Source organism: Tauraco erythrolophus, chromosome 1 (assembly GCF_009769465.1).
Source record: "Tauraco erythrolophus isolate bTauEry1 chromosome 1, bTauEry1.pri, whole genome shotgun sequence".
Taxonomy (NCBI): Eukaryota; Metazoa; Chordata; class Aves; order Musophagiformes; family Musophagidae; genus Tauraco; species Tauraco erythrolophus.
This window is the reverse complement of record NC_141465.1, coordinates 90240144-90252452: the sequence shown is the minus strand read 5'-3', so window position 1 is coordinate 90252452 and position 12309 is coordinate 90240144. Positions and strand designations below refer to the sequence as shown.

At 42.3% G+C, this 12309-nt stretch overlaps 1 protein-coding gene across 1 annotated transcript in view; it reads right to left on the bottom strand.

The window, feature by feature from the left end:
• Positions 1–1007: 1007 nt before the first annotated feature.
• The window catches only part of KLF12 (KLF transcription factor 12), a 150554-nt gene continuing 139252 nt past the window's right edge, over positions 1008–12309 (bottom strand). The window contains exon 7 of the mRNA XM_086616074.1: positions 1008–1189. Within this exon, the coding sequence (XP_086472200.1) occupies positions 1008–1189 (182 nt within the window). The remainder of the gene's footprint in view (positions 1190–12309) is intronic.

The window sequence follows — 12309 nt, the reverse complement described above, 5'->3', positions numbered from 1 at the left end:
ACCTTGGTATCAGCGAGTACAAGATCTATTTCCTTGTGTTCAAACACTGGTTGTGGGGAAGACGATACCTGCATGAAAGAAAACTGCACTTTGAGAACAGGGTAGTAGTTTTTAGATGGGCTCTTTCTATACAAATCAGAAAATGGTTCTAAATAAGTCCATGGTAAAATACAGATACTTAAAATTTTACTTTCACCAGAGATGCTGCTGCCCCTTGTTTATTTTACAGACTTCAACAACAACAACAACAAAAGAAGAGAAAGGAAAAAAAAAAGCTAAAAGAAAAAAGTTAAATGGCTGGTGTCCTCTAGGGCATAATGACAAATTGTGGTACAATATTAAAATGCCACCATCGTTATTGCAAAAGTCTGCTCAAGTGACCCTTCAGCTCCGACAGCAGGACCTCTCCAGCAGAATCTTCTTGCCTACTCACACGCAGCTTGTCTGTAGCACAGCTTGGGGGTAATGCTGCCACCGGCCAGATGGTCTTCAAAACAAGGGGAAAAGATGGGATAATAAAGATCTAGCGGTCTTGCTCTCATCATCATCATCATCATCATCATCATCATCATCAACATCAACATCATCATGATCGGTTTGTCATATCTAATCCTCCAATCAGCAGTGATTTTTCAGGAACAAAATATCCGACAGCTGAGAAAACATACAAGCTATAAACATTTTTTGTCAAAGGATGCAGCATGTAAAATAATGCCCATTCCTGTAGCATTTCGGCTGCTATTTCCCAGGTGATTGTGATGACACTTTCAGGGTGTAGCCATGCTGAGGGGCAGACAGGGTTAGCTTCAGATGGCGAGGAGAAGAGTGGCACTTCTTTTCCTGCTTTTTTGTTTGTTTGTTTTTAATTTCTGTTACTATTTTTTTGTTACAGACATCAGGGAAAGCCCTGCCTGTTAACACTGTAGAGGGGGATTCAGCCCTGCTGAATTCACTCCCGGTAGTTAAGAGACCCAGCTCTTAAACTCGGCTGGAACAGGTAGCGTTTCTCAAACCAGCATGTGCCTGCGGCGGTGGAGCGCCAAGTGATCCGAGCGGGAAAAGCTGCGGTCACAGTCTGCACACTTGAATGGCTTCACTCCCGTGTGCTTGCGGTAATGCCTCGTCAGTTCGTCGGAGCGAGCAAACTTCCAGGTGCAGCCTTCCCAGGTACATTTGTAGGGTTTTTCTCCTGGGAGAGACAAAAGAAAGAGGGGAGAGGGGGGAAAAACAGGTGGTGACTTTCCCCTTGTTGCTCTTAATCCCCACAACCCCCTCTCTGCATGTTTCCCGCGAACACCCACTGCCTCAGGGCTGCTTTAGGCCAAATTTCACAATTACGAGGCACCGAATCTGCTGGATATAAGGAAAGGGCCTTGAGATTTCTCATTCCTGTGGCATTCACGTGACTTAAGAAAATCAACAGGATTAAGGCAACAATATAGATCCTACCTTGCAGGGGTGATGCGGGGATTAACATCAGGACAAAGGGCTGTGCAATTATTCTCATGATTACCGTACAAGTTTGTTACCTTCATTTTGTCAGGCTACACTTTCTCCAAAAATAGCCAGATTACCCGATATTTCAGCAATTTATCACAGGCTGCCGCACACTTCCAATTATTTTTATGAAGTTTATGAAAGTTTCTAACTATTTGTGTAAACAACACTGTGGGACATTTCTTAGGAAGCTGGTAAAAATGAACTACGATTTCGCAATTAAACATAAAAATTCAATTTGCAAAATGTCCGCTTTATTTAGTGCACTTACTTCCAGTAAAACTAATTTTGCCTGTAAGATGTTACCAGCAACAGTGTACCATTTTTAAATGTACTCAGCCAGGGGAGCTGCACATGCTGTTGATAAATACCCATTTACTTCAATGAGATCAGACTTAGGCTAAGTGTAGATTTTTGGAAAATTCCACCCTCTGCTTTTTATTTGAAGGTAAGCCCAATGCATGCCCCACATTCTGTGTCGTATCTGAAGAGTAATACAGCAAATCTGGATTTTGTGCTTTCATAAAGCAAACTGTTACAAAACCTCGTTTTTGCCATGTTTGTAGGCTATAATTATTTGCGATTTCTATCACCAGCCCTCAATGTCTCCATGTTAAATGCTCTTGGCAGTTACCTAGATCCCACAGTCGAGCATGCACAAAAACTGATGAAAGGAAACTGTGTGAGGTCCATACGTATCTTCCTTTGGTATGTCAAAAATGATTTTTTACCTCCCCTTCTGAAACCAGCTAATCACAACCAGGACAACGAAAGAGCATCTCTGCAACAACTGTTTCTTTCGTCAGGCACAACCATTCCTCAGTTATTTATTATCTCTTACGAACCATAAGCAGCTTGCAAGAAACTATTTCAATTACATGAGCTGGTGACGCAACACTTGTGTTGTCGTAGGCAGCACCTCCCCCCCATGTGTCTCTTCAAAAGTCAATAAATGCTTGCTGAGAGCCTTGGTTTGAAAAGAAAATTCCCGAGTATGAATATCATCACAAAGTTCAAACAGCCCTGAAAAGTCCAGCTGAAATGGCCATGGGTGCCTCCGTAGGGAAATCGGATGCTGTACAGGCATGTCAGCAGGGTTGTCAGCAACATTTGAGCTCCTTGGGTTGGTACCTTCTGTGCACCATCTGGGCTGTGCTGCAGTTTTGATGTCAGGCGGGGGTGGGAAACAGTTGCTGTGAGGAGAACCCAGCAATCCAGGCTCCGGGGTGACCACAGCCCATAGCTGCACCAGCAGCAACTTAGCCTAGATAATTTTACAGTCCTCAGCCAAGCACAAAGCACCAGTGTTCATTGGCCCTGTGCTGCCGCAGTGCTGGACGCCTGGAACCCAGCAGCTGCCATGAGCTGGATGGGCATGAGCTGCACAGGGCAGATGGTGGATTGCACGCTCTTGCCAATGACAAAGTGCTACAAAACGCGCTCAGATTCACCGCTGAACTGTCTTACATATATACCCTTGCCACAAACAGTTGGTGCGGAGCACCGGACAAATATAGCAGTCTCCTCAGCTGACTTGGCAGGTCCGTCCTAACGGTCTCATCACACCACATCAACAGTTTCCAAGTGGAGCGTTTGCCCGTCCATCCTCAATGTACTTTTAAATGCTCTTTTTGTTTTGACTCCATATACTGTCCCGGTTGGTTTCTTTGACCACAGAGACTTCCAGAGCAGAACGAGGAGGTATTTCCTAAGCTTTGGATCCTTATTTAAAAGCAGCTGAAATTCAAAGTCTCTCCCTATCCCAAGATCCTTCTGCAAATGGACTTTTTGGTAGTCAAATCCCAGATCTTCTTTCGCTTGGCAGGAGACAAATGGAGAACCCGATGCAGAGAGGGCTGGTTGGTGAAAGAGAATTATCAGAAATAGTTTGTCCATTAAAACAGTCACCACTTTGGGTAAGAAACAAAAGTCAGCTGATGGAAGGACGTGAGTGCAGGTCACTCGGCTGGAGTTCCCAAGTGTTTTTTCCAGCCTCCCTCCTCAATGAGTCCTGCTTACTCAGCCCCTATAGAGCTCCATGAAAGAGACAGGACTAACCACATTCCTCTCAAGCTATTTACACCACTGAAAGCAAATCACTCTCACAAGCTCAACCTAAGAAGACCTTTCATTATTTTCAGTTAAATACATGTGCATAGCATAAGAAGGAAAAAAAACAGGCAAAGTAGCATTACTCTGAAGACATTCACTCATATGCACCTTAAAAAAGCCACTGTAAAGAAAAACGTGAAAGATACGATTTTTCATACAATTCTTCATCAACAACAGTTTACACAAATCTAATGTTTACAGGAAGAGTAATAGTATTACTTTCCTGTTAAACGCCCACATTATCTGTGGATGGACAGGTGCTAGAAAAAAAATTCTTCCCAGGCAATACTGCACTAATTCTGAACGTTTTGTTTGGTAACATCCACATATGGAGACTGACCACTGAGTCCTTAAGAACTGCAGTAAAAAACCATAAGATCCAGGAGTTCAAAGGATGGAGATAGGACCAGCAGGAGCAGAATTGCTGGAGGATGGGAAGCTGGTGTCAGACATCACACACCAGCTTTGGCTGATGAGCTTGAGCACTCACAGCTGAAATTCTCAGTACAATTAACGGAGAGAAGCAGGACCTCAGCAGGGCAACCCAGAAAGTGGTGAGTGAGGAGGTGGGCAAAACTAGTTTGTTAATTGGAAGAAACTATCCTCACTACTTATATCTCTATATATCTGTTTCCATTTCAAGACTGGATTGAAGTGAAGTTGAAGTCAAATACTCAACCATTTTGACTCAGACACTTCTGTCTCTCTGTGAGCACTTGAGCTTAAGTGCCTAAGAAACTCTTGGGTTCAAAGCACGGGCACGTTTCAGCTCCTTCGATGGCTTGGCAGCTGCAGGAGCAAGGGTGCAGAGCTACTGTCATGCACCCTGGCGCTCAAATTCTCATTCAGCTCTAAGGAGCAAAAGCTGGCGGGGTGAGTCTTGCCTAGGGTAGCGGAAACATGGAAGTGAAGGAGAAGACAAAATGATAATTTTTTTGAAAATGGTAGTAAAGAGACTAAGAACCTGCGACAACTAACATGAGGAGAAAAAGAAAACCGGAAAAAGATAAAACCATGTTAGTTCAATCTTCTGAATCTGTAAAGTTTTAGACTTACAGAAGCTACCCATATGAAAATAAATGCCTGATGCTGTGACCATTTTCACGGGAGTTGACTCTCTACTTTTGCACCTGTCTTTGAGCTCTATTCTTTTGCCCTGAAACCTGACAAAAAGATCCTGAAACACAGAGAAACTGTGTTCTGATGCTATTCCACAGCTCTGTCTTGCAATACATAGACAGTGAACAGTATGCCATGACAGCCATTTACAAGGATCAAGTGGAACCCTGGAGCATGAAAAAGTTCTTCTAGACAATTCCCCGTAGAAAATGAGTATTTTCTATTGTTTGGAGAAGTTAATTATGAAGTTTTAAAGGTATGACTCAATGTCCCAAATGGAATTAGTACTTTTTAAAATTTTCTATTAACAAAACATCTATTTCTCAGAGCCCTCCAAAACCTTGCCTTTTGTAGTCCAGATGCCACAATCCAAATTAATTTAATTACTTTTATGCTATTATTTTTCCTACTCTACCATGACTCCTCTCACTTAAGTACTTAAGAACATAGTTACAATGGTTATTCATTAAATCTCCCTAAACTCATGCAAATAATGAATTAATAATGCTGAATAATGAACATTGTTCAGCCAATCCTTCCAAAATTTTCCGCCCTCCCCACAGCCCAACATCTGTCTTCCCATATCCTTATTCATGTACTCTAACATCCGAAAGATCGTTCGCCCAAGGAAATAAGTACCTCTCAAACTTTTACTTTACAACCCAATGACATTCACATATTCCTTAAAAAAAAAGTCCTATGTGGGTACCAGCAGGAGACCATGCCATGTAACAGATGAAAGGACCAGGGTCTGCTCTACCTTGGGCACAATTTCTCACGCAGTACGATCCTCGGCAGTTATCCTCTGCCCGTCAACTATCTGGCATCATGGTATTTGATGTCAGGTGCTTTGAAGACAGGCACCACAAAACCACCATGTAAATAGTCATGGGTTATTCTGCCAGCAGGAAAACTACTCTGGAGCCTGAGGAAACAGAGCTGGGCTAATGTTCTCTAGGCAAGAAACTTTATTTACTGCAATTGCAGATGCCCTATGTACTCCCTGTGTGCTTGCAGTTCCTTTCATTTGTGTATTATTTAAGCTTCATTTATTCATCATTTTAGCAGGCTCTTGGCAACCATGTCATTAAGTAACAATGAGGTAATGCTGTCTACTACCAGGACAGAAAACATCCCAGCGATCGAGTTGTAAACCAATTTCTTTCTCTCACATAAACTCATCTCTCTCTCTGGTATTACAGGTAAGTGCCATGTCCCTTCTTATATGTGTCCTCTTCAGACATTCCCATCTATCCAATTCTTCTGCACATGTAATTCTCACCATGACTCTGAGTTACCACCTCAGTTCTCTGTACCTCCTTCCTGCAACAGTACTCAGCATTTTGAAATACTGGTAACATTTTTATTCCAAATAAGAGTCAACTAGAAAAGACACATAAGGGACTGTTTAGGAGTACAGGCTTAGCCACCTAGTCAGATGTTTCTATAGTTAAGCTTTCATCATCCTATGAAAGAGACATGCTGAAATTCCACTTTTGAGAAGGACAAAGTTAGAAAAGCACTTGGAAATGAAACTTGGTTTACCGTTTCCAAACTGGGAGGGTGGGAGCATAGGGGAGATGCCGTCTCTCACTCCATTCACGAAATACAATGGTTTTGAGTCAAACTTGCACGGGTTAATAGGCGGCACCCACCCAGCCGTGCTATCTACAGCCACATCTTTATACACTCAGTTTCTACTGTCATTACTCTTGGAGGAGTATTCCCCACATGAAAACAGAGTGAGGTCCTAAAGATGTAGCACATAACAAGCCAAAGGAAAACAAATAATCCAGCAAGCATGCCTCTGCCTATGCTTGATGATGTTAAATTTTCTAGTCAAAGTCAAGAGGACTGCAGCTTTGCAGGGACGAAGGGCATCTGGTGATTCCTGGTTTGGTTTCTACTACAGGATATTATGCAATATATATAAGGCGTAGTATTTACGTCAGCTGGTTTCAGCTCCCACGTAAACGCTAGAACTGTTCGGAAACATACGGGACAGTCGCACTGCGCCCACAGTGCTAGGACTCTGGGAGGGGAAATCGTAAATTGAACACCACAAATGATAATTAGATTTTGCATTTCTACTAAAAATAAGCAACTTTGGGCAGAAAAGAATCTTTTTACAGCAAAACCACTATCTGATAATGAGCATCCTTAGGCACTCCCAGAGGAAGAAGGCGCCTTAGCTTTTAGGCACAGGGGAAAAGGAAAAATGACAACTCTTACACTTTGTGTGATATTTTTATTAGCATAATTTTTTAATGAAAAAACATCAGAGCACTTATAAAGCACTCTCCAACTTCAAAGTGCCTTATAAAGCTTTATTTTTTTAAAAAACGTAATACTTCATAAAAGTCTGTCTTCGTAATAGCACTGTGTAACAGTTAATATCGTGTCCATTCTGCAGGTAGCAAAACCAACACAGTGAGCATCAGCAACCTTCCCAAAACTGCAGAGAAAGTGAACAGCAATGCTATGACTCACATATTAAGAACACCTTACTTTCTGTAATGAAACTGCTAGGTCTCGGTTTTATCCCTTTAAAAGTCTGAAATATTTTCCATCATTTGGAAGCAAAACTCTAATCCAATTATTTAGATGTCTTTCTAAAGGTTATTTGAGATCTCTGTTTCCAAGTTACTGATTGACCATATCTCTTTCGTGAACGCAGTGAATTTGACTTTTGTATTTCAGTATTGTCAAAATATGCAAATAAAATATCTTTCTGGGAAGAGATTAAAGTTTTCTATCAGTTGAGCAAGTCTGGGAAAACAATTTCTATAAGCAGAACAGGAACATAGTGTGCTGCCTGTGACACGTCTTGAAATTCAGGTTTTTTATTTCTTGTTCTCAGTCTGACTTAGGCAAAGCACAGGGACATGATTTCTTCATGTGAAAACTGGCAACAAAAGAATTTCTTCAAGTCAAAAATACAGTGACAACCTCTACTCTAAAACAAGAGACAGAACTTCCATCACGCTTTTGGCAACTCTTGAATCGATTATTCACAAGCTCCACTTCTGACAATTCGAAAGCAAGTCCTTTTCCCACATCACAACACACAACTATCTTTTCATGTCGCTGCTCTGCTGAGCTTGGGTCCTTTGCATTTTGGCCCTCTGCAAGATCAGTCCTAGTTCAGCACTCATCTCTTTCTTCATCCTGCATATTGTCCCACACGACCCTCTAGGTACACAGCTGCCTCAGTTTACCGCTATTTTAATACAAATTCCAGAAAAAAAGTCTTTGTGACCAGACTCACAAGAACTCCATTCTCTGCAGTTTAAGAAGGCAAATCCATTACATCAGTCTCAGCTCTGTTCTGTCACTGCACGCACAGAAGAGAAACAAAGAAGGAATCCAAGAAACTTCTCTTTTGCATTTTCTCTTTTCAGGCTTCTGCGCAGACTTTGCCCCATGATAGGACATACCCAGTACTATGTGAAACACAAATGAATTTTTAGTTTGGCCCTGCAATTTTAACACCTTTCCTTCATTGCAGTCCACAACTGAAAGGGAGACGCTAAACAAGTGACACTTTCCTTTCCATCTGCCTCCCATTCTGCCACCATCACTCCTCCTGGCTGCTCGAGGAACTCCTCCACCATGTGCATTAAGAGCAATACTGATGTTTCTCAGTATAAAAGTTAAATTTTCCACTACTTGTAAAAAACGAAACAACAAACCAATCTCCTCAGAAATAAACAAACAAACGACAACAAAAAGGCACCAAGGGATGAGCTTTGTGTTGTCTGCACTGTGCTAGAAGTCAGGCTCAAGCAGAGGCCAGGACCCTGGTGTGCCGGGCTGTCTGCAGAAACAGAGCAGTAAAAACCCCACCTCCCATTTAAGCAAATGAGTTGTGAGCAGCATTAAACTTCTCAAACAAAGAGATACCAATTTTTATCACCATAAAATGCAGAACAAATATATATGATACTAAAGAAAAACAACTAAATGATAAAAATACACGTGACAAGGGGAAAGATCACTAGAGTTAATGTGATCGAGATACCACTATATTTCATATCCCATGTGGACAAAACACTGAAGTGCAGAAAATAACCCCTTGTCCTACACAGGTGTCATCTGATCTTTTCTTTTCCTGTGAAACAATTAGTTTTTGCAAAGTTTCCCAGTGTTTTTACCTACTTATTTGCAAAAAGTGAAGATTGAAAACACTAGCTTTCAGGCTCTACCTCTTTCTTCCTTTTAGCCATGCAAAAAGCATACATAAAAAAGAAAACTTGAATAAAACATTAAAACAAAGGCTTTTATGAAGGTTACTTGCAGTTTTGAGCAGGCCCTGCTCCCAAAGACCGTGTTTCCAAAGAAAGGCTGCCCTGAAAAGAACAGGGCGGGCACAAGCAACTCCAGACACACTTCCCAAAAGACACAGGGTATCACCACCAGTAATGGATGCTACCACCAGTAGCAAGTTGCTATCCTTTTCCCTCTGTCGGAGACTGAGTGGGCTGCAAGTTTTAACGTCCTTGGAAACCCTGTACTGTGTATTTACTCCTCCAGGCCTGGGTGCAACATCTGGGAAAGTATTTTAGAGGGAATGGGAGTAGAGAGGTCTTTCTCGTCTTCATGCCACTGCAGGGCTACACATGGTAGACCACAATCATGCCTAAGACCTTAGATGAACTGCAGTTCTTTGGAGGTAGAATATTAAGTACTAAATGGCTTACTTAGAGAAAATTTTATTCTGCATAATGAAATCATCATTATTCCCTCGTGCCACACACAGACAAAACACATATGCACCCCATATTTACAAAGTCAAGGGGCACTGTTACAAATATTTTTCATAACCTAGAGACTGAAAGCAATCACAGAAGCAATTAGACTTGCTTTCCCATCAAAGTGCCTTGGAATAACCACGTGGGCACTTTTCCATATCGGCACAGCATCAGACCTACAATGCAGAGGAATGACTCCCTGTGTGTAAGGTGAATTCAGAGCTCGCAAAATGCGCCAGAAATGAAATCATTTAACTTTCCACAGAGCAGCTATTGGAAGAGAACTGGATGTACAAGCTCCTTGTGGTATGGACACCTGCCCGTAAGTAGCTCGGACGACTCAGACAACTATCTCATAACATCCAGAGGTTCCCATTTCTGAACATCACCTTACTAGGCTGTGGTGGCATTGGTGTCTGCCTTTACACCCTGGTACATATCGCACCAGCAGACACCCGCTTTCAAATACATTTCTGTCCTGAAATCTGAACCCAGTCACATCAATGGAAATAGGCTGAGGCTTCAGCAGTCCCGTTCATTAAACAACCTGTTTAGCTTCTAAATAGAGACTGCAGGAAAAAAGAGCAGAAAAGCTAGAAGTGAAGAATTCCATGAAATATACTGGTTTCCACATTGGAAAGCTCTACTGTTTATTGAAACTGGCAGTAAATTTTAAACACTAAAAGAAAGTATTTCTTAAAAAATAAAAGCATCACCCAATACAAATAGAACCTCCTATTTTACTCAAAGCAAATCAATTTTTAAATTGGCTCTGTTTATTTAAATTCCCAGTTTCTGGAACAGCATGTGAACCTGCTGTTGCAGCTTTTTTCACCCGACAGATTTACATGGAGGAGGGAGAGCTCTGGGATAAGGGCCTAGGGAGCACGTAGGACATGAGAAAGAAAAGCTGGGCTTTTGAAGAGCGAGTCTGGAGGGTAGGTGACAAAGAGGTGATAATTTTAAAGTAGGCCAAAAATCTACCCAGTTCAAGTCAAATCCAGAAGGATTATTTTAAAAATGTTGCTCCCTCCCAATATTTGTCTAAAGAAAGGACTACAAACCTGTAAATATCTTTCTGGAACTTACAGCTAGCAAAAGGCATTAAAGAGACCTTAAGAAAACAACACGTAATAAGTGGAGTTTTAAAATCTACAGAGCAAAAATAACTTTTTTGGTGCCTCCGACTTCTTAAGTCCACTCTGAAATTGCTCAAAGGAAAATATGAACAAAGACTAATGACAGGGGCCCTTTCATATTAAAATAATATATGGAGCAACAGTGAGTGAGAGGAATGCAATGTTTGAAAAAGTACAGACTAAATAAAACACCCATGTACTCACTAGCCCTCTGTCTTCTAGGGTGGTGTCTCAACCCAGCTATAAAGGAACATCTCAGGGAGGAAATGCTGTCATTTTCTCAGGTACAAAACCGCATTTCTGAGATGTTTACTGTCTCCATGTAACGCTGCCGAAGACCCCCTGACACTGACAAATAGGCTCCATTACGTCTGTGGCAAAGGTATTTGCTCTCATCTCTCAGGAATGATACAGGTGTTGATCAAGGACAAAGCACCAAACACTAAAAAATTCGCTTGGCCCGGGGGCTGTATTCCGCCCGCCTCCGTAAAGCGCCTAACGAAGCGGCCGCATCTTCTGCAGCAGCGGCACTGAGAAGGGTGGTTGGGATCCAGCGCTGGTTGGGGCTCATGGATGGAAAGCAGCAGTTGCGGCCCAGTATTAGAACCCCACAGAAGGTGCTCTGGTTACAGCCCTCGCCTTCCTTCGCCCCTTGGAGGCAGGTGCAAAGCCATGGCTGCGGCTGTACGATGCCCTACACTCACAGACTAAATCCACTCCCACCTCACGCCAACTGGGAAGTCCCAGGCTTTTGCTGCCATTGGCTTCAGAAAGCCACTCTGCCACATTCCTCCAGAAATTAGTACCTAATGACTGAAATAAGGTTGCACAGAAATACAGAATGTTGATTACTCTTACAATAAAAGAAAATCCTACAGAGGTGAGAGACAGGGAGCAATCTTTTCTGTACCAGGCATTGTAAAATTACGTCTCATATAACCTCAGAGCAGGCATCTTCTTTCTTTATGGACTTCTTCAGGATGATTCACACAATGTTTTAAACTCCTTGGGCTTCTCCATATGGTAAGAGGGCAGCCACAATGAGCTACATCTGGATTTAGCTGTGAGCGACTTCAGATGTGAAATCCAAGACAAATCAAATTTCCCTTTAAATGACTATGTAGCTGGTTAGATTTCTCAGGTCACAGTCCCCACGCTAGGCACCGCTTTGGGACACATTCACACCACCCAGTGTACTCTGCATACTTAGAAAAAATCTGAGAAGAGCTTTAAATCTCCTCCACATGTACTACCCATTATATGTGTTTCAAGTCTCTATGTTCTTTACCAGGCTCCCTAACAGACAGCATAATTTGTCTATTCAATTTACATAATGTGCCTCAAATTTACATGCTCTCCGTGTTTAAGATGAGACAGATGATGCCTATGAAAACTGGATCGTGACATGCAAAGCTTAGCTTTAGTACCGATAGGCCACGATTCAGGTTAAAACAGAATATTGCACAGTGGGATTTGTAGACTAAGTAGCCCGTGGATGAAAAGTGAAAGGAGCTTTTAGCCACATGGTCGGCTAGCGGGACAGTTTGTCTGTGACCAGGTGCACCACCACGTGCATGCTCCGGGACATCGCCCACAGCCAGCAGCCACTGCCCGGCACCGTCTCTGTTGGCGGCCAGAACCTGACACCTTTCGAAACTCACGCTTTTCATTATTTAATGCGTTAAGAAGGC